Raw genomic sequence first — 21195 nt, forward strand, 5'->3', positions numbered from 1 at the left:
CTCAAAAAGTTAATGTCAGGACCCAAATTTGCATTATGACAGGGTTTTAGAAGATACTTTTAATAATTTTCTGGGGAGATGACTTTTAACTTGTAATTATTTATATTTATTGCAGTTGTGCTTTTTATTTGTAATTTTTTTTACGTTAACTGCTTGATTTGGAAGCAGAGTAATGACTAATATTTCAGTTTAATTGTCAAATCAGTACATTTTTCATGTGATAATTTCTTCTTTCAATTGATTAGTAATGATCGAACAGTGTTGGGGTGCTGTCCTGCCAACAACAGCAGATGGCAGCAGAGGCCCATTTCACCGCCGAGTTTACACCTATTTTTGTGTGTGACGTTCGTGTTTAAATCATTCAATCTATGGTTTAAATGTGTCAGTTTTTACTGGCCGCGTGTCCCTTGTAAAACTGACATTTATTCTCAATAATACGGTGTCAGGCGTTGGCTTTGCAACGCAGCACAACTTTGTTTTTCTCGCGTGACGAGCCAATGACGAGCCACGTTTCAGTCCCACCTCCTGTCAACAGACGACGAGGACCAATAGGAGCAGAGGACAGGCGGGAGAGAAATGAAAGACCAGAGCCGTGCATAAATAAAGTTACGCAGGGCAGCTTGGTGCATGTTTGTGCGGAGAGAGAAGCTGTACTGCCTCATTAAACGTGGTGAAATTAGGTCAGATTAGAGGGGAAACTGAAAGGAAATTGAAAGATAAAATAGAGTACAAACAGTGCTGATGATTACATGTATATCTGCAAAAAAACAGAACAAAACAAACATTATAGCTCAATCATTCAAATGAATGCTCTATTATAAAGCCTTTATGCAGGATGTTGTGCAAAATGTGCATGTTTGTCTGAACATGAGAGCCTGTGTGTGCTGAACAACAGTGAGGGTCAGGTTTGAAAGGGTTGCGTCAATGCACGGCTCTGGCTGCGCTGAGAAGTTGATAAATAAGGCTTGACCTCGTGGTGGAGAGAGAGAGACAAACTGGATTTAAAGAAGGAGGAGGGCGACCAACAAGCAACCTGAAATACCTGCTGCCAGCAAACAGCGTCCTGTGAAAAGGGAAAAAAAACCCAGGAACCCGCTGTTATATCTCAAATAAATAAAGAGTGATTAGTTTGACCTCGTCTGACAGAGTTGGAGAAACAAGCGGAGACGTTGCTCGACAGCTGCTGGTGAGTATCTGACATGCTGTCACATATTAACATGCATTAGCTAATAAATATGCTCAGTAAAGTGGTATTTCTTCCTGTTTATAACCCGTTCACCGTTGCTTCGACCTCCAACTGGTTCAACATGAGAAATCCTCTGCAGCGTGCTGACGTGCCTGCCGCCCATGGCTAATTTTGCAAACTTTACCGAAGGACAAACATGGCGGTCATTTTATTCAAAACTCTTTTATTAAAGCTGCTTACTTTTTTTTCTCAATCTCAGTCGTTTAAAGCAGCTGCGATGTTGTAGGTGTAAGTAATTACCAGGTAAAAACGTGCCACGCGTTTGTTATTGTAGAGGCTCGTGGCTACAAGCCCACGATTAAGTTGATAATAACAGATTTTAAATGGGCCACTGTCGTTAGTTTGAAGAGTTTATGTGGCATAACCCTCATAAAGTGAAGGGAAACTGTTCTACCTAACTACACTGAAGGTGTATTAAAGACGTTTTGTCTGAAAGGAGCTAGCTATATATACTGAGAAGCTAGCTAACCTGTTTTGTAAACTATGTCCTACTGGAAACTAATGTTTTGCCTTGTGGCATAAATGATAATCAAATATTCGTATTCATCTTAACATTTCGATTTAATTTAAATTCATCTTCACCTGGAAACATTGGTAATAGTTTCAAGGACTAATCAAATGTAAACAAATAGTATATTCACCTTTACATAGCGTATTGGCACAATCTTTTAAGTTGAGTGTGTAAAATCATTTATTAATTAATCACATTTATTAATGTGAACTATATCTTTTAAATAAACATGCAGTAATTAAACATCTGCATGTGTACATTTACCCAGCATGTATGTATAGAGTGTGTGTGAATGAATGACTTGAGATCTTGGTGTGTAGTATAACATCTACAGGTGTTGGAGCCTGACTGACATATTGGCTGATATAAGTTTATCACAGATGTATCAGTATGGTTGAATGTTTTGCCAAAGACACAGTATGTTTGAGGTAATGTCATCAGGGCTCCATATCAAAAAGGTTTGTTTATGTTATGTGATTGCAAAAAAAACAATTGTTGGCCGAGATATTGTCATTGGGTTTTTTTAAACTCTCAAATATTGATATTGGCCTCAAAAACTGCTAATTGTCACTCTGTTGTGGCCAATACTGACATGATAACTGACAACATTCTTGCAAAAGCATAAGGACAATAAGTCCTTCTCTGCTGTAAGTAATTATAGTAGGGCAAGAAAGGCCATTTTTACTGACGTTCTTATATATATATATATATATATATATATATATATATATATATATATATATATATATATATATATTTTTATTAGTGCTAACAGGCAGCAATGCAATTAATATAAATTAATCTATCTTCTTATGACAAATTATACTTTCCGTGTTTATAGTCACAGAAGAATCTCAGTTATTAAGGCTTCATGTTATCAGATGCAATTATCGACAAAAAGTCAATTGTTGGAACTTGTTTGAGTTCTCTTATTCATTGAAGGATAATGGATCGGACGGTCACTGTCACACTGTATCCTGCATCCCTACCTTATATGTTATTCGTTGGGGTTTTAGTACAGGCTTCATCACAAGAACTGTTTTTAATTGGGTAGTTTATTGATATAAAGCACAGACTCTCCTGTTAAGTAGTCATGCAGGAAACATGGTTTTAGTCACGTTTCCCCTGCTGGTGGTGGTGAAGCTGCTGCTGCGGTGGATCACCACTGCACAGTAATGGGGGAAACATTTCCCACTTTTGGCTCAGGATCGGTAGTTACAGGCTGTGACGGGAGGCTGTCAGTAAGCCATGAAGTGTACTGAACTGCATTCAGATATAGACACGCACTCAGGCTGCGATGCCTGGCTATTTTCATAGCAGTGAGTCAACAGTTTATGGGGACAGCAGCAAAGCCCAGACAACAACTGAGGCTTAGGTGTGTATGTGTGTATTCACCATACAATACCTTGTGTAATCCCAGTCAGTGCTTTCATAAACACCTTGTAGTGACCTCTCGCCCACTGGGCATCAAAACTGACCTCTTAGTTTTCCTCTCCTCTTCACCTCATAACATTTTTATTCAAGTTTTAATATGTCTATAGTGTCCTCTCCTCTGTTTCTGGTAGTTGACTTGTTAGCACAGACGCAGAGGAAGAAAGCAGCTTGTATGCACGTACTGAGGCAACACACCCTAATTGACAAATGGGAAGTTTCTCAATAGATTATGTTTAGCAATAAACAGTAATGTCTCTCTTTGCAAGTGAAATTTATTCAACCAGTGTTCACAACTCAACAACAACATAAGTGAACATTTGCATTCTGCAGCTCTGAGTGCAGCTTTGTTGTTTGTAGGTTTCTTTGCCTCAGTACAACCTTTCTACCTAAATTCCCGGCCTACTAGAAGGTCTTGCAGGATCTTGCTGCTGAGTTGACTCAGCATAGTACTGTGATAAATGTTATGACAATGAAGTACGAAGAACAGTCTTTCATTATCTTGATATTTGAAACATGCAGATACCTGCAGTATTACTGTAGTCATACACTGTAGTCTGTGTGTTGGCAAACCTTTATACAAATAGTTCAGTTTGCATTTAGACGCATACAAAAGGAAAGATGAGGCAAAAGTAGTTGTAAAGCACCATCCAACAACAAGGCAATTCAAAGTGCTTTACATAAGACATAAATGTATTAAGACAAGATATAAAATAAACACATGGCAATATAAAAAGACAATATAAAAATTCATAATTAGGATTGAAAATGATTAAAACAAAGTAAAAAACAGCTAAAATGGAATGTCATATTAAACAGTAGAATAAAATGTATAGTACAGCTACAGTGCAGTGCAAGATATGAATAAATAGTCCCAAATTTAACTTAAGACTTCTGTTTACCACTGCGTTTGATTAAGCCCTGATTCAAAAGAACTGAGAGTTGGAGCAGACCTAAAGTTTTCTGTGCGTTTGTTCCAGATATGAGATCCGTAAAATCTAACTGCTGCCTCTCTGTTTAGTCAGTGGACAGTAAGCATACCGGTGTCAGATGAATAATAATAATTATAAGGCTATTAAAAATAATAATAAATAAATAATAATAATAATAATAATAATTAATAATTCATTACAGATCAACACAAAGTAATCCCTGTCCTTCAAATGGGATTCAAACCAGTTTAGCACTGTGCCAGAAAGTCCGAACCAGTCTGTCTAGTAATATGTTGTGGTTGAAATCCTGACTTGAAAACATCAAAACAATTGTTTAGGGCTAGGAAGGCGTTAAGCTGTTGGAAAAACAGCCATTTCAATGTTTTTACTTAAAAAGGCGAGGTTTGATATGGGCCTATAATTGTTCATTATTGAGTTGTCTAGATTGTTTTCTATTTTAAGAGTGCCTTAATAACAGCAGTTTTCAGGCCTGTGGGAAATAGCTTGAGAGTAGAGAAGTGCTTGCAGAAGATCTGATGCCATGCAGTTAAAAAGTCTGTAGGCAGAATATCAAGGCAACAGGACTGCTGTGCATTTCTCAGTTCTAAATTATAAATACAAAGTCTCTCTCTATAGAAGTCTTATCAAACCTGGAGATTTGTTTTTCCCCACCTGGGTTCTGCTTTTCGACACTGTTTTTTTTACATTTTTACCAGTGTGGCTTTTCTGCATGGTGCTCTTCTTTTACCAGAGAACACGTTCACCTTAGTGGGAGCAATGGCACCAATAACATATCGTGATTTTAGAACTGAAAATATCAGTGACTGAATAATTCCCTGGTAATGATCAGAAAGAGCAACTTCAGTCATCACAACCTTAGACATGTCAAGACCCTTGGAGATGATTTAAGTCCTGTGTGTGTGTGTGTGTGTGTTATACTGTGTTATCCACAGTACAACACAGTTCTTCAGTGCTGCTGAACCGGGGGTTGTAAACATGAATCTTAAAATCACCAACAATAACCACGCAGTCAAAGTCAATGCAGATGACAGACAGCAGCTCAGCAAAGTCATCAAAAAAAGATTGCACGATATTTAGGTGACCTGTAGATGTTTGAGAATACAGCTCAACACAAATTCCATTAGAGTATTGCTTTGAAATGACTTCCTGGTTTGTGGCCACTCTCGCTTTTCTGCATGTCTGTTAGTATTTTTTTTGGTGGGGCTCTGGCTGTTCCTGTTCCTTGTGTCACAAAGTATGCCCACCCCTGGTCTTCAGTCCAGCACACACATAGCAGCCCTAAAGGAGTACGGATGACCCACTTACTGACTCTGTGTGTGTGTGTGTATGTGTGTGTTTGTGTGTCAGTCAGCACAGCTCACATATTGCTTCTTCTCTTTCAGGAACAGCTTTTTCCATTGGCCCAAATCCCAGCTGAGCTGTGTTCAAGCATGTTGGCACACCCACAAAACAGCACCTGTAACACACTAACAAACACACCAGACTGTAACAGAGAGGAATGCAGCAGGAGCTCTGTTGTTTACATAAGAGTCGGAGAGATGAGAGGAGTGAATTTAACTTGTATTTGTGTCCTAAATGGACCTTGAGTTACATTCACAAGCATTATCAAATCCCAGTTTAAGCTAAATGTGTGGTAAAAGTGTTTCAGCGTGTCATAACTATTTGTAAAAGAAACACCAGATTGATTCTTGGAAAGAAATGGTGTAATATTTTGGCCTTTTAATAGAAAACAATCTCGCAGTCCTATCAGTTGCAGAGAGAAATGGGGAGAGGTAAAGTGTGACGCAAACTTTGTACATGAACCAAAGACGTGCACCCGCATTCACTCATGCACAGAAATAGCTGGAAGAGGCAACAGCCTGCAGCTCTCCAACTTCTCCCTCCAGTGACATTTTCAGATCCAGTTCCTGACCACATATACACATCTTCACAGCATACATGTGTGCACGGCATTCCCCTTCCCTTTCTTGTGTGTGTGGTCCTCACACAGGTATTGCAGGTCATGAGTATTTTTAGACAAAGTATTAGAGTCATCTCAAGATGTGACAGCTGTGTGTGTGCATGTTTCTGTTTGGCAGCAGAATGTGTGTTGACGACAGGTTATATTTCTCTTTCCGTTTGCCTCCTTGTCCATGTGTATGTCTTTGTCTCTGTTCCTCTCATCTTTACAGACAAGTTGATGTTACAAATATCTGACCTCTCATTTTGTCTCTTTTATTGTCAGTGAACAGTATGTACCTACTATGTATGGAAGGAGATGTAGCATAACTAAAGGGAATATTAACCCTTCATTTCTTTGTATTTTGTCTCATTTTTATTATTTTCCTGTCCTTCCCTCTGTCTCTGTCTGTAGTCCATCATGGCAGGCGATATGATGTTACTGATGCGAGGCTTGGCGAAGTTGAGCCAGGCGGTTGTAGAGACTCAGAGCAGCACCCTGCGCAGTGGAACAGGTAAGTTTAACATATCCATTTAACGCTAGTTCCTAAATTTGAAAAATACTCCGTCACTCCTCGTTAGTTATTTCTCTGACACACTGTGATATGATGACGCTACCCTTAACTGCCATGTTAGCATTCACAGTGTTCTGCATTAAAATGTTTAGCTAAATTGCTCACTAGCTCACATGATGATAGGCTAACTTGTGATTAGATTTACACCTTCTTTTGTAAAGTCTATGCTTTACACATTGGTGGAAAAGTAATGTTTGCAAAAATAATAACAATCGGAAAGAAGTGATAATACAGTATTTTTTTCTACATTGTCGCCTATTAGACAAATACAAGGCTTTAATTAAAAAAAAATAATGTTACAGTAAGCTATTAGTTTTTGAAAAGGAGTAGCAGCTAACCTGCTAACTCCAATACAATACATTAACATTTAGCTAGCGTAACCCATTGATTTGAAAAGTAATGTTAGCAAAAATGCTAGTAAGCGGTTTTTCAGCTTTAAGACTTGATAATTTAGGAATTCGTTTCGACTGTACATTAAAGCCATTATTCCATAAATTATTGAATAAATTGTAAGTGTCACATTGGATTTTGAAAAGGAATTGTGACACAGCTAGTAAGCCATAGTTACATATACAGAAATGGTAATACAACATTTGCTTCCACATTATTGTGATTTCCTGGTAGATATCATTTAGCGTGTTTTAAACAGAGTGTGACTTATCATATGTGTTTATTACCAGGCACTTATTATGGGCAATAACATCGATCATTTTGCTGTATGGTTCATTTGTAGTGTATTGAAGAGCTAATGAAGCTAATAATAGTATTTTTTTGTTATCTGTAACCTAGGAGTCCCAGGAGTTGGTGCTGCAGTCCAAAGTGTCCAATCGGCTGCTGAGCAAGGCCTCTCTGCCGCTATGATGAAAATCCAGGTGTGTGTAGGTGTATGTGTAAATACTAGTGTGCAAATTAGCAGCATAGTTAAGCATTAAATAAAGAACTGCATACATTTAATGTCAAAATGTAAAAAACTATGAAAACTATTTCATTTTGTAATATACTTAATGTACGTGTCTGTCCAGGAGTTGTCTGGCCAACAGCAGACCTCTTCATCAGAGTCAGAATTTGACTTCCCTCAGGATGACAGTGCATTCGCAGCTTCAGAGTTCAGGGAGGAAGGTGTGGACTTTACAGTGAATCACACAAGAAGTGGTGATGACGCAGGAGCCCATCACAGCGCAGCAGCAGGAGCAAGTCATGTCAGTGGGAAACAGTCGTTGTTTGAGGGATACAAAGATCCCAGCAAACAGTTTAGTGGACACACCAGATCTTACCACCAAGATGTCAGGTATAAATAGTCTCTTACTCAATTGCAATCTACAGTATATATGTTTTTGCTGCTTTTTGGCGGATATAGATAATCACTTTTGCTTTGGCTGTGGCAGACGTTTCATTGGACATCATCATCTCTACAACCACAGTCTGAACAGGCATTTGTGGAGACAGCTATACTGTCAAGATCAGGTCAGTCAGCTCAGGAGCTACCATCAGGACCCGTCCACAGTTGGAGGGCTGACGGCCGAAGACATCGAGAAAGCAAGACAGAGCAAGAGGGCTGAGATCAAACCACACAAACAGATGGTGATACCTGCTCCTCAGTCCCTATTCTTAAATACAAACACACATAGATATTGATGTAAACATGTACCTTTCCACATAAACACCTCTACATTTTAATGGAAAGGTATCTTTACTGGTCTGTCTTTTTTAGTTGAGTGAGAGAGCCAGAGAGAGGAAAGTGCCAGTGACTCGGCTTGGCAGACTGGCCAACTTTGGAGGTACAGTAATACAACCCTTTGTTACTGAATCTTGGATGATTCATTGGCTGTGTGTCTGAGTGTATCTGTAGGTATGTGTGTCTGCGTGCAAGTCTGCAAGTACACTTTTCTGTCTTTTTCTGTGGATACATTCAGTTTAGTCTGTGCAGTTTCTCAGCAAAAGTCAGTAAATAAAAAAAAAAAAAACTCATTCTAGTATATAGAGCAAATGAGTCTTAATTGAACCTACCCCTAAGTTAATATTTGTGAATAGAGAACACAAGAGAAAATCATCTCTTTGGTTAGTTAGCTACATGATGCCACAAAGTGTAAAAAAAAAAAAAAAATGTTTGTGCTAGTAATGTGACATTAAATTGAGTTGGTAAAGTTCTGGAAACTTGTCTTAACCTTATAATCTTTAGTCTAACTGGAACCTACCACTCCCTCAATAAGCTGGGGTCACTGGGTTCAGGGCACTTGGTGTCAAACTTCTCAAGGTCTATACAGTGATTAACGTATTACATATACTGTCAAGACACCACCACTGAATGTATATACAGGATGTACAGACAAGTATCAGGGCTCAGACTTTTTTCATTAGTAGCACTAGTGCTCCCTACATGTTTCCACAAAAGTCTGTGACGATATAGCTAAATAGCCCACTAACCAAACACAAACCTTGCTTATCTTATCCCTCTTGTCGTCTGTCTTACGGCTTCTTTCACATGATATACGATGATGATTTTAAAAAACAAAACAAAAACGGAGGAAATATTTGCAAGTTGCACTGGTGCTCCTAGTTATAAAATTTAGTAGCGCTGTTGCAAAATGCAACTAAATGGTCGCAGTCTGGAGCCCTGTGTATACTGTACATGCCAAACAAACACAAAAAACAAACAGGTAAAAGGAAATAAGAGAAACATAACATACAGTAATGTGACGTAAAGTGTTTGTCAAGTCTGCGACCCTGGACTTGCACTTAAACAAACACGTCTAGAAATTAGGTCAAGCGTATCTAGCCTTTATTAACGGACCCATGTTCCTGTTCAGATAAAAACACTCCTTGATAATCAGCTACAGATTGTGAGATTACAGCAGCACTTCAGCCATAGTTGTAATAAAAATTTGAGTGAGTTTGCACTGCACATTGTTGTTGTTAGTTAATCTTATGTTTGACCATGTTGCCTGTTCTCTCAGGCAACATGCTGTAGCATGTTTAAACACATCACATTTACTGCCAATCCGATAAAATTAAATCTAAAAAGGAGTGAGAGGAAAATGACATTTAAATATACAGCAAAGCTCCAAATGGTTATTAAACCAAAATTCTAGCAGTTGTAAACATTGCTGAAAAGTTGTACTGTACATGTGTTATTATTTTTGGTCTTATTTATATGTCAACCAGCACTGTAAAATATTGAATGTAATATTGACATAGCAGATAAAGGCAGGTACAGAAATGTGGCTCTTCTATTCTCAAACTCATATTTAGACAGGATGTTCTTTCAGCGATAGGCTAAAATGTTCACACAAGGATAGGGAAAAGCTCACAACTAGCCTCAGACGTAGTTTAACATGAGAGATGAGAGCTTGTAGATCAGTAGCTTGTAACTTCTCTTCATATGGCTGATGGATAAGTTAACAGGTGGCATAAAGTTGGACAGAGAAGCTTTAGAAGTGCAGAGTGAGGGAGACCTGTGTACAAAAGTGTACAAAAAAGAATGTTAGATGAGTCAGACTGGACTGCCAACACAAATATATGCAGCAGAATTTAGCCGCAGCTCATATAAAACAAATGGGACTTACACAGGCTACAACGAGACGCAAAAGGCAGAGCCGAGTTGATTTAGCATGTTGACGGTGGTAACATTTAGAAGGTGTCGGAGAGGGGAGGGGAGAGCGTGGAGGAATGTGGCCTTCACTCTCCTGCAACAACATAAAGTTGTACAAGTTATTAATTTTCTTTCAGCTCGTCATGTTTTACTCACAGCAGCAAGTAGAGATAAAGAATGCAGGTTTTAGGCAGTTTAGGTTGAGAACAAGTAGCAAAGTGATTTATAGTTTCATAAATTTGTTGGCATGTTTCCTGGCAACAGTAATCATAGCAACCTTGCTTAGACGTCGCCTTGCTGTTGCCATGCATATCACTAATTTTGCTAAGGTTTGTGAGGAAACAGGACTATATATTTGAGTTTCGCTGGTTCTAATTACCAAATGTAGGAACAGGAATCATCTTTTAAAGCTTGTAAGTAGTATACAGCAGTCAGTCTGTAAACTGATTCAGATGATTGACAGACACTTGTGCTCATCACTCAGCGATGCTGCAGGAAGTGCTGATCTCTGTTTGGCTGGGAGTTGCACACATTGAGATGATCAGACAGATATATACATGCATGCATCTGCTGTCTAAGTGTATTTATGTGTTCAGGTTTATTTTAGCAGGAAGACGAAAACAGTTAGATGACAGAGTACGTCCAGGGGGGGAGTAAGATAATACTTCATCAGGTTACACAAGGTAACACGCACACACACATGCAGTACAAAGCTCACCATATTTTCTCAAAGTGTGGTGCACATCTTCATTCCCACTGGTCCAACCTATCTCCAACAATAGAGGTCATGACAGGTTTTTGACCGATGAAGAAATGCCCATTCAACTTGTATACAAGACACCGAAGCACACTGTGCCCTGATTTGTCTATCTACTGTTGGATCTCGGATTTGCCACTTCAGAGACCGCTGACTAACTGGTTATGCAATGCTGAGTTATGTAAGGTAGAGACCAGGCTTGGAGGAACTCATAAACAGTCCCTAACTCGTGCAGGCCTGCTTTTTTCTTTTCATTATCTGCTTAAAAAAAAACTTTTTTAGAGGATTAAATATTTTAGCAGCTTAATTGTTCATATGATTAGGTGATCTGATATAATTTCCATGTGCTCTGTTGGGATGGCAGAAGTGCAGCTGTTACAGTTCTGTCATTGCACACTGCTGAGTCGATCAAAGGGCTTATCTGCCCTGTTTTATTTGTGTCATATGTTCTGTTGCATGTGTTATTTTGATGGGAATAACATTCAGCAGATGGCTTCATATAGTCAGTTTATTTACAGACACAGAGACATCACTCAACACTAGTGAAATAATTGGACAGGTTTATGGTAAAGGTGCCATTAATACACCGATTGACTCACTGAAAGAGTGTTTTTACAGCATCACTACATGACTCTGCGCTTTTATGTCTCTGTTGGTTTGGGTGTGTGTTTGTCTGTATGATGAACAACTTTCATTTTGTGTGACATAGTTTATGGTTTAACATCATTTACAACTTTTTATGTTCCGTTACATTAGTGTTTGTTTGTATATTAAGCCAGTCCACATTCATTGTGTTGTTGTTCTGTCTGTTTCTGTCTGTCTGTGTGTTTCCACCAGGTCTAGCTGTAGGTTTGGGTATTGGAGCACTGGCAGAAGTTGCCAAGAAGACCATCAGACACAGTGGTGCGGCAGGTAACACAGACTAACGCCCACGCTTGTTCTACATACTATCTACAGTTAGCCTTCTTACCAAACAGCTAAGATGTACATGTAAACAGTTATGTTTGCTTTTGCATTGTTATTCAGGTATTTTTGTGATAATCAGATTTTCAAATTTTGTGTTGAAATTCTGAAATATTTAAGTCTGATAGCAGGTATATGTCATTACTGTCTGGGACACTGAATCATGCACATGGCCAGTTTCACCAGCTGCTTCTTTCTGAATGCATTCTACTATGGGTTTGTGTCTACAGAAACATGTAGAATATAAATGCTCAAACAAAGTAATTATTAATGTGTCAGAGTTTTGTGCCTATAAGGACAGGTATGTCTGTTTCTGTCTATCTTTGGCTCGTGGTAAGAACATACTGTGATTTTGCGACTGCGTTCCTGTTGAGAGGCACCACTGTAAAAGCTGACGTAATTTTTCAGCACCAATCCTTCATGCATGTTTTTACATGCCGCACACTTTTTGTATGCCAACAGAGCACAATTGGGCCGCCTCCCTCACCAACCTGCCACTTAAACAGACATTCCTGCTCTGCGCCGTGAGCCTGCATATCCTAAAACGGAGCTAAGCTGAGACAGCATATGGGCGTAAATCAGTGGCATTTGTGCGGCTGTTTGTGGGTGTTTATCTCTGTGTGCGTTGATCACATTGAACACACGTGTGTGTGTGTGTGTGTGTGTGTGGTAAATCTCTTTTAAAGCCTTTGAAGACAGCTTCAGAGACAGTAAAACACACTAGGTATGACCTACTGACACATATATATATATATACACACACACACACACACACACACACACAGACACACACATCTGCTGGGGTGTGTACACAAGCACATGCACATATTCTATATAAATCTGAACCTTAAACTACTGATACTGATCCTTAATTAACACATGTAGATAAAACTTTGGCTCTAAAGTTTGACTTTAGTGTTGAGACACTGGTGTAAAAGGAGGCATTGTATGTAACAAGAAACATTTTTCTATGAAACCAAAGTCCTCTCTGTTTTGTGCTTCAGCAGGTGAAAATAAAAAAGGTGTTCTGGACTCCAGCCCCTTCCTGTCCGAGGCCAATGCTGAACGCATCGTCAGAACTCTGTGTAAAGTCAGAGGAGCTGCATTAAAACTGGGACAGATGCTCAGCATTCAAGGTGTGCGACACACTAACACGCGTCCATTCACTTTGATACTGTGCAGCAACAGCGTTAAAATGCAAACTATCTGATGAGGAAAAAATACACACATTTAGTCTTTCCACCAGCCGCAGATCGCCATCCATGTTTAGGATGTATACCTTTCCTGTGCCTTTCTTTTAAACGTAAAATTATACAGCACAAGAAACCCTGGATCACAGACAACTGTCAGCAAAGAAAGCTGGCACATAAATCTGATTGTTGTTGTTGATCAGTGACTGCCAAGAGTTCAGTTTAGGTCAACTGTTGGCATGCTGCAGTCATGTACAACTGGTGGACACAAACATACAGGTAGCAGCAGCTGAGAATAAGTTATAATGTATGTTAATGCTGGTTTGTGTTTTGCACACATATGCCAGACAAAGTTTAAGACTGGAAGGCCAGCAGCAGTAAACGTCCTTGCACAGAGCAAGTGCAGCCGGGTCGGGTAAACACATTATTAATTTTGTTTATTTCTGTTGCCCCCGCTGCCTAACCTTGGCTGGTGATCTTTGTCCTTTGGCATTCATATACTGAGTTCATAACATGTTAGGGTAAACTTTATTGACAGTACAGTGTAGTAAATGTAATAAGCCATAAAACACTAGTAGGAGAGCAAAGGACATTGGCTGCCTGGCGTTTGCTAATCGTGTTTTCATCACAGTGGATTGACCTTTTGTGCATGTGTGTGGTTATTTTATTGGCACAGCTAGTTACTCTTATCTCTGAGGTGTTGACAAGTTGATTGTTAATCATGGACAAAAAGGTCACAGTAGTTTTCTATAGTGTAACATCATTGCTCTTCCCACAGAGAATGAAAAAGGTTGGAAAAGATTTACAGTGTTAGTCAACTGAGACAACTACAACACGACTGGAGTCAAGTAAATCTGGAGGATAAAAAACACTGCAGTGGTCTTTGCCCGCTGCTGACATTTATCTGTCAGGGCAGGAATGCAGTTGTGGCCGGATGATTGTGCGTCCAACCATTGTACCCTTTAGCACCAGTCCAAAATAGTGTTAACCTTGAGGGGTCTGAAACTATTTTAAAACTGATAATAAAGTTTATGATACTGATATCCTCATATGAGATCCTCATATCATCAGTAATGTCAGCCAATGTCATCTTTGTAGCCGCCAAGCAGTATTAGCTTTTTATTGTATTAAAGTCTTATTGATAGTAATTAAACCAGGGATCTTTGTGATTTCACTTGACTTTAGATAGATTCTCTGGCTTATATAGTCAAGTCTGGTTTAACACAGCTCAGTTGCATATTGATGTTTTAGGTGGGAAAATGCACAGGTCTTCATATTTGTGCTCTGTGGTTTTTTGTACTCAAGCAATGTGATCGGTCAGAGATTTACTGTAACTGTGCATTTGTGCCTGAAGAAAAACAAAAGTAGTTGCTGCATGAGCTCTTAAAGGATTAGTCATTTGAGTTTCTAACTCTAATGACACCTGGAGTGAAGATACTGGCATTTGCTTGTATAGCTGTATTTGTCAGCAGTTTGACAGCCATTGGAAATGCACCAAATTCGTTGTTGTGAATCTGCTGGCCTGTCTGGATCCAGACCTGCATTTCTGTCCAGTTTAGACAAACCCATGTGTGTTTCTGTATTTCAGATGATGCATTCATCAACCCTCAACTCGCCAAGATCTTTGATCGTGTAAGACAGAGTGCTGACTTCATGCCAATTAAACAAATGACAGTAAGGGTCTTTTCATTTTTTTTACATTGACTGGCAGTTATAATTGGATAAGTGCTGTCGCACATTTTAACTGATGATGTAATAAGTATAACAATATCAGTTCCACTTTTGGTAGTATTACATTATTATTATCAAGCCCACTGTAAATTCACTTTTAACCCCACCAGTGGAAAAATTAGATTGGAAACTGCAAATCTTTTATTAAATATGGACAATTTTTAATGACAATATATTTAAGTTGAATATGACAAGCTGTGAAGCTGAGATGTCTGTCTATAGAAAGCGTTGAACAGTGACTTGGGTCCTAACTGGAGAGACAAGCTGGAATCTTTTGAGGAGCGTCCGTTTGCGGCAGCGTCCATCGGCCAAGTTCACCTGGCGAAGATGAAGGATGGCAGGGAGGTGGCCATGAAAATACAGGTAGGCTGTGAACATGTGTGTGTGTGTGTGTGTGTGTGTGTACACGGTACATTTTCATGTTATTAAGATAAACACTGTAACTGGAGCGTGTGTCTCACATTTGTTTGCCCTCTCTACTTCTCTCAAACATGCATTCAGACATGCATTCAGAAAGAAACAACGCATCTCAAACATGCATTCAGAAAGAAACAATACAGAATCTGATATCAGACTTTGGCATGTGGTTTCTTATCGAGAAACATCTGAGCTATGCTCTGATACATCTGAGTTATTTTATGCCTTTACAGTATTTACAGATTATCTGTCTAATTGACGTCTTTAAAAAAGTTCAAAAAAGTTATGGAGGATTTGCCAGTAATAATTAAAACGTAACAGTATTATTATAATTTTATAATTTATAATAATTGCAATCCCAGTGAAAGCTGCAGTTACATTATACTATAAAGATATATTTAAAAAATAGTTATTGAGGGAGCCCCAGAAGCTCACCTGGTAGAGCGCGCACCCCATGTACAATGCTGAGTCCTTACTGCAGCGGCCCAGGTTTGAATCCAACCCGCTGCCCTTACTGCGTGTCATCCCCCCTCTCTCTCTCTTGCCCACATTTCCTGTCTCTCTTCAGCTGTTCTGTCAAATATAGGCAAAAAGCCCAAAAAATAATCTTTGGATTACTCATAAACATGATACAGGGGCATTACAGTGTTTTTAAAGTGAGATTATGAATAAAAACACCACAGAAAAGTTACCCTCATTTTATGATCAAATTAAATTTAAAAACGAATTAATTTTCTTCCTCTGTGTCTGTTTCTTCCCAGTACCCCGGTGTGGCTCAGAGTATCAACAGTGATGTCAACAACTTGATGACTGTGCTGAATATGAGCAACGCCCTGCCTGAAGGTACACACGTAAAGAAACTCTGTCATGCATGTATACACAAGCATGCACACCTTCTAATTCATACACAAACACACACGTAAGATTGCACTCATCTTTACTCTGCATCTTCACTCTTTGCTTCTCTATCTGCTCCTATAACATTGTATGCTCCTCTATATCTTTTCTCCTGTTTCACTTTTGAGTTTCTGACTCTTTATATATATTTTTATTGGCATGTGAAGGCTCCTCTTACAGTGTCTCCCTTTTTGTTGGTGTCTTTGACTCTCTTTAGGTCTGTTTCCAGAGCACCTGATAGATGTGATGAGAAGAGAGCTAGCGCTAGAGTGCGATTATATTAGAGAAGCCCAGTGTGCAAAGAAATTCAGGTGAGTTGTATGTAGCATACAGTATATCTAAGTGTATTTGACACAATCTAGACAGTCAGCCCCCACAAAACCTTTCTTTCCATCACATTGATTCATATCATACAATGTTTACAAATATTCAGTTGTAACTGCTGAAAAGGAGATTGCTTACTGTTTATGTTTTAAAATGAAATTCCTAGAACAATGCCAGCTCAGACATAGACAAAATTAATATGTGTAGTTAAATGCAATTGATGCAGTGCTTGTTGCATGATCGTAAGGTTGTGCTAAAATACGAGTATGGAAAATAAGGACTACAAAAATGAAATATAAGGGATAGAAATTCAAGATTAAAAATTATTGTAAAATGAATGTAGCTTGATTATTCTTTGTCTTGTGTTGGATTAAATGCATTCCAAAACCATTAAAAGCATGGTTGGCTGTGTTCTAGAGCACTTCTAAAAGCAGGCATATAAACTTTCTGGAACCATTTTAAAATTAGCGATAACTATATTTAAGAAGAATAACTAGATTCCTTACCTAGTCATGTTCTAGAACTCTTCTAGAAAACCAGGGCTTGTTGCATATTAGAACTACCTTAAATCCAGGGTCAACTGAATTCTAGAACTCCAACTGTATCTGCAGGGCTTACTGCATTCTAGAAATCTGACTACCCGATACACTTACCAAGTATTTGAACTTTACTTAGTGGTTTGTAACCCTTGTTAAAACCATGGCTTGATGTAACTCTAGCACCATTGCTGCGGTCACTGCAATGTGCTGTCTCTCTGTCTCTCTCATAGAACACATGGCAGTACAGAGACTCGTGTTACACTCACATTACATAAACAAAGATAGGTTCATATCTAAAAGTCTATAGTAAGCTTATTCCATTTCCTCATTCAGCTTGCATCTCTTTGGTTCAAGGTCAGAACAGCTACAACTGCCAGACTACTATACGTAGATTTAAACTCTATATGTTCTACCTGCCTACTTAACCAATTTTTGTGTCTTTGCATCTATTTATCTGTCTGACCCAGGGAGCTATTGAAGGACCATCCGTTCTTCTATGTACCAGAGGTGATAGAGGAGCTGAGCAGTAGCCATGTCCTAACCACAGAGCTTGTCCCTGGGTTTCCCCTGGACCAGGCTGAGAGCCTTACTCAGGAGCTGAAGAACGAGGTACAGCATTCAAACCAGACAGATGATATTTAGTTGACTAATGTGTGCATTCATCTGGGGAGAAAAGCGTTACTTAATGTGTGTGTTTGAGGGAGAGTAGTTTCTCAATAAATACATAAATAGATGAATGGTTCTCTGGTGGCAGGAAAGGAAACTGCTTCTGCCCCCACCTGTTTCCCTTATACCCAGTTTTATCCCCTCTCCTTTTATTTCCTCCTGCAAGTCCCTGCTTTCCTCACTTAGTTGACCTCAGTGCAGTGAACTTAATTTGCAAGACACGGCCAAGTATTAAGACACGCAAAAATGAATATACATAATATGACATTCATTATACCAGTGAACAACAGTAGAATTTATATATGGTTGTTTCTATTTCAGATCTGTGAGAACATCCTGATATTGTGCCTCAGAGAGCTGTTTGAGTTCAGGTACATGCAGACAGATCCAAACTGGTCCAACTTCCTCTATGATCCACAGACACACAGGGTGAGTCTGTCTACAGGCTACTAGAGTTACTTCTACTACAATTAATAATAATAATAATAATAACAACAATAATAATAATACAGCATTGACAGTGAGATTTGAGAGTAATGAAAATGATAAATGATCATTGGATTGTGTCTCTCTAGGTGGCGCTGTTGGACTTTGGAGCCACAAGAGGATTTGATCAGAGTTTTACAGATGTCTACATAGAGGTAAGACAAGTCAGGCTCATTCTTACTTTTCATTACTATATAATCAAAGTTGATTTATGTTGTATGCTGTGGTTATACTTGCAGTGAATCGTCAAAGTTCTTATTTGCATAAGATTCATGTAAACTTCATGTCAAGTCAAAATTTGTGAAAATACCCCAATTATACAGAATTTTATACTTTTTTTTTTGCCATGCATAATATATATATAACATGTGTCCGAGATGGAGAAAGACACTGAAGTGATGGTGGTAAAATTCATAAGCTGTTTGTGATTGTAGGTAATCCGTTCAGCTGCTGAGGGGGACAGAGAGGGAGTGCTGAAGAAATCTATTGAGATGAAGTTCCTGACTGGGTATGAGTCCAAGGTAAATATCTCTGTCTACTCTGCATCACAAATATGCAAATATATCGGCACCAATCTGAGAAAATTTGTTTCTGCAGCAAATGTTCCTTTTTGGTTCGCAGAAGTTTAAGTGTCATTAGCGGAGACTAAATATGTTGTGTGTTTTTCCCTCTCTGTGTCCTAGGCAATGGTAAATGCCCATGTGGATGCGGTGATGATCCTCGGTGAGGCCTTCACCTCCACAGACACTTTCGAATTTGGCTCCCAGTCCACCACTGAGAGAATCCACAACCTCATCCCGGTGATGCTCAAACACCGGCTCACCCCGCCTCCTGAAGAGACGTACTCGCTCCACCGTAAGATGGGCGGCTCGTTCCTTATCTGCTCCCGGCTGAATGCAAAGCTGCAGTGTAAGGACATGTTCCATACAGCATATCAGAAGTACTGGAAAGGCCGCACACCGCCCTCTCACTCAGCCTAAGCCAATCCCAAGTGTCAGGCAATTTAATGGACAGATCCTGGGACCAATGGCAAAGTGCAAGTCAATGGTGAGGTCTGGGTGTGAAGATGCAGAGCGGAGGCCAGGTTATCCGCCCTTAACTGGTCATCGAGCACCAGCTTATCTTTCCCATTTTGGGCAACCCACTATGGATTTTTGAAAAGCACTCATACATACAGCCATCATTAGTTTGAGAGGGAGCAGCAACATGGCATCTGGAGTACTTTAAGGCCAATCTCTATATATGGCCCTGAGAGGACAGACTGAGAAGAGGTGGGAGGTGGATGGAAGGAGGGAGACAAACAGCCTTGCGTGTAGTAGTTCAGGTGTAAAATTACTGTAAAAAGGTTGGAATTTTATCTCTTGTTTTCTTGTGTTTTGTATTGCTGTGTTTTGTTGAACTTTTGGAAAATCACACTAACTGTCCAGTTCACACTATCTGCCAGAAATGTTGCTTGTATTAAGGAACATTGATTGTATTAAGGAAGAGACCGAACTCTTGTTGTAAATGTAAACCCACAGTCACAAAGTAATGGGGTTAATACAGTATATTGGCAGTATCACAGTCGCAGTATTGACCAGGACCAACACGTCTGGGTCACAATTATTTCTGTTCCTATTGCTTTTCAAGTTTGATTAGATTGTCTGGATATGAGTAACTAGAATTGGTGTAAATGTAGACAGCAAAATAAATGTAGCAATTTTGATAAGAACATTTGTTGGAGACAGATTCAGTGTTCAAGTCAAGATGTCACCAAGTGATCAAGTTAAGATTAATTTTGACATTTGTATAAAATGTTACAAAGTGGAATTTGTCAGCATTTACACACAAGAAGGTCTGACTTTTAACTCATGTATATGTAGTGTGCTTTGTGTATCAGTGTAGCCACCCAGATTCCAATTGCTGTTTATGGCTTTTAGCTTTTTAGGGAGAAATTCTGTGGACAGATCATTGATTTAAACTTATCAGTCTGTTTCAAGTAACCATTGACATGGCATTCAGGATCAATGTGTGTTAATGAACCTCGGGGTTAAAGTATGATTTTACTCAGTTTGTGTCTGGGGATGAAAGTCTGTAGAGCTTCTGCATTACATTTTTATCCTTAATGTCCCATCTGATGATTTGTCTTCAAACGATGTCCATATCAGTCAGATTTAGCTCATGAATTCCAGTTAATTACTAACAAAAGTGTTAACATTGTGGCTCAGAATTTGTAGTACCAAAGCATGATTTTTTTTCTATTCAACTGTTAGTAAGAGATTGTAAAAAAAAAAAAGAAATTTAAAAAAAAAAATCAAAAAAGTATAGAAATGAAACCGTATGGATCCATGTTGCTCACTGTAAGGAGATGAGGTCTGACAGAAAGACTGAGCACATCCCACATCAACACTGGGCCTGTGCTCAGTCATGTTGATGAACGTTAATGAACTACCGGGATGGAAGAAGCTCATCCCGATATCGCACAAGCTCGGCTCGTGGGCTCACCTTGCTTCCACGTGTCGGTAATCTCTCCACGCACTTCTCAGGTGTGAAATCCTCCGTCACCTGGCTGGTGTGTGTTCTCTCCACTCTGCTGTGTGAATATAGTTGCAACAGTCTGGTGTGAAGCTGAAAAAATGGGGGGGGGGGGGTGAGAACGAGGTGCCTGTAGTTTCTAGTGGGAGGTTTTTAGCTAGAAATCTCGACTTTATATTTCATATCAAGACTCAGAAATGCATTCTTTACTGAAAGTTGTGATAAAGACATTGTATGAAAAGATTAAATGTTTGATCTATACTTGTCATGTGGCTCTGTGTGGTTTTGTGTGTGTGATCTTGATACTTTCAGTCCATTTCAAAGGACTGTAGCTCTTCAGAGAAACATCAAGCAGTGGGTCTGTGAAAAAAACATGGATCTCAATGTATGTGTGTGTGTGTGTGTGTGTGTGTGTATATATGTGTATATATATATATGTGTATGTATATATATATGTGTGTGTATATA

General features: G+C 39.1%; 1 protein-coding gene and 1 long non-coding RNA gene across 4 annotated transcripts; one reads left to right on the forward strand and one right to left on the reverse strand.

Annotated features, from left to right (window-relative positions):
• The first annotated feature begins 618 nt into the window (after positions 1–618).
• On the forward strand, positions 619–20993 carry coq8aa (coenzyme Q8A, genome duplicate a). 3 transcript variants are annotated; one of them, XM_044170190.1, is made up of 17 exons: positions 619–1186; positions 6495–6594; positions 7444–7526; positions 7677–7942; positions 8040–8235; positions 8366–8432; positions 11838–11912; positions 12971–13099; positions 14742–14827; positions 15107–15247; positions 16063–16144; positions 16416–16509; positions 17529–17670; positions 18049–18156; positions 18303–18368; positions 18648–18734; positions 18897–20993. In XM_044170190.1, the coding sequence occupies exons 2-17, from the start codon at positions 6501–6503 to the stop codon at positions 19191–19193; spliced, it is 2013 nt and encodes a 670-aa protein (XP_044026125.1). In that variant the 5' UTR covers positions 619–1186; positions 6495–6500; the 3' UTR covers positions 19194–20993. The 3 variants fall into 3 exon arrangements, with proteins under 3 accessions (XP_044026125.1, XP_044026124.1, XP_044026123.1); XM_044170189.1 differs by having other exon boundaries at positions 620–1186; positions 5524–6594; positions 12968–13099; XM_044170188.1 differs by having other exon boundaries at positions 620–1186; positions 12968–13099.
• LOC122863583 lies at positions 8538–11831 on the reverse strand. Its single transcript, XR_006375041.1, has 2 exons — positions 10218–11831; positions 8538–10106 (listed from the first exon to the last, which is right to left on the reverse strand). It is a non-coding gene; the product is annotated as an uncharacterized LOC122863583 (long non-coding RNA).
• Positions 20994–21195: the final 202 nt, after the last annotated feature.

This window comes from Siniperca chuatsi, linkage group LG16 (genome assembly GCF_020085105.1).
Source record: "Siniperca chuatsi isolate FFG_IHB_CAS linkage group LG16, ASM2008510v1, whole genome shotgun sequence".
Taxonomy (NCBI): Eukaryota; Metazoa; Chordata; class Actinopteri; order Centrarchiformes; family Sinipercidae; genus Siniperca; species Siniperca chuatsi.

Bases quoted from the DNA above. Each gene is read 5' to 3' on its own strand.
- coq8aa (XM_044170189.1), top strand. From the start codon at position 6,501: ATGGCAGGCGATATGATGTTACTGATGCGAGGCTTGGCGAAGTTGAGC. The intron at 17,671-18,048 runs GTACAGCATTCA...TTTCTATTTCAG, and splicing joins CTCAGGAGCTGAAGAACGAG to ATCTGTGAGAACATCCTGAT. The intron at 18,369-18,647 runs GTAAGACAAGTC...TTGTGATTGTAG, and splicing joins TTACAGATGTCTACATAGAG to GTAATCCGTTCAGCTGCTGA.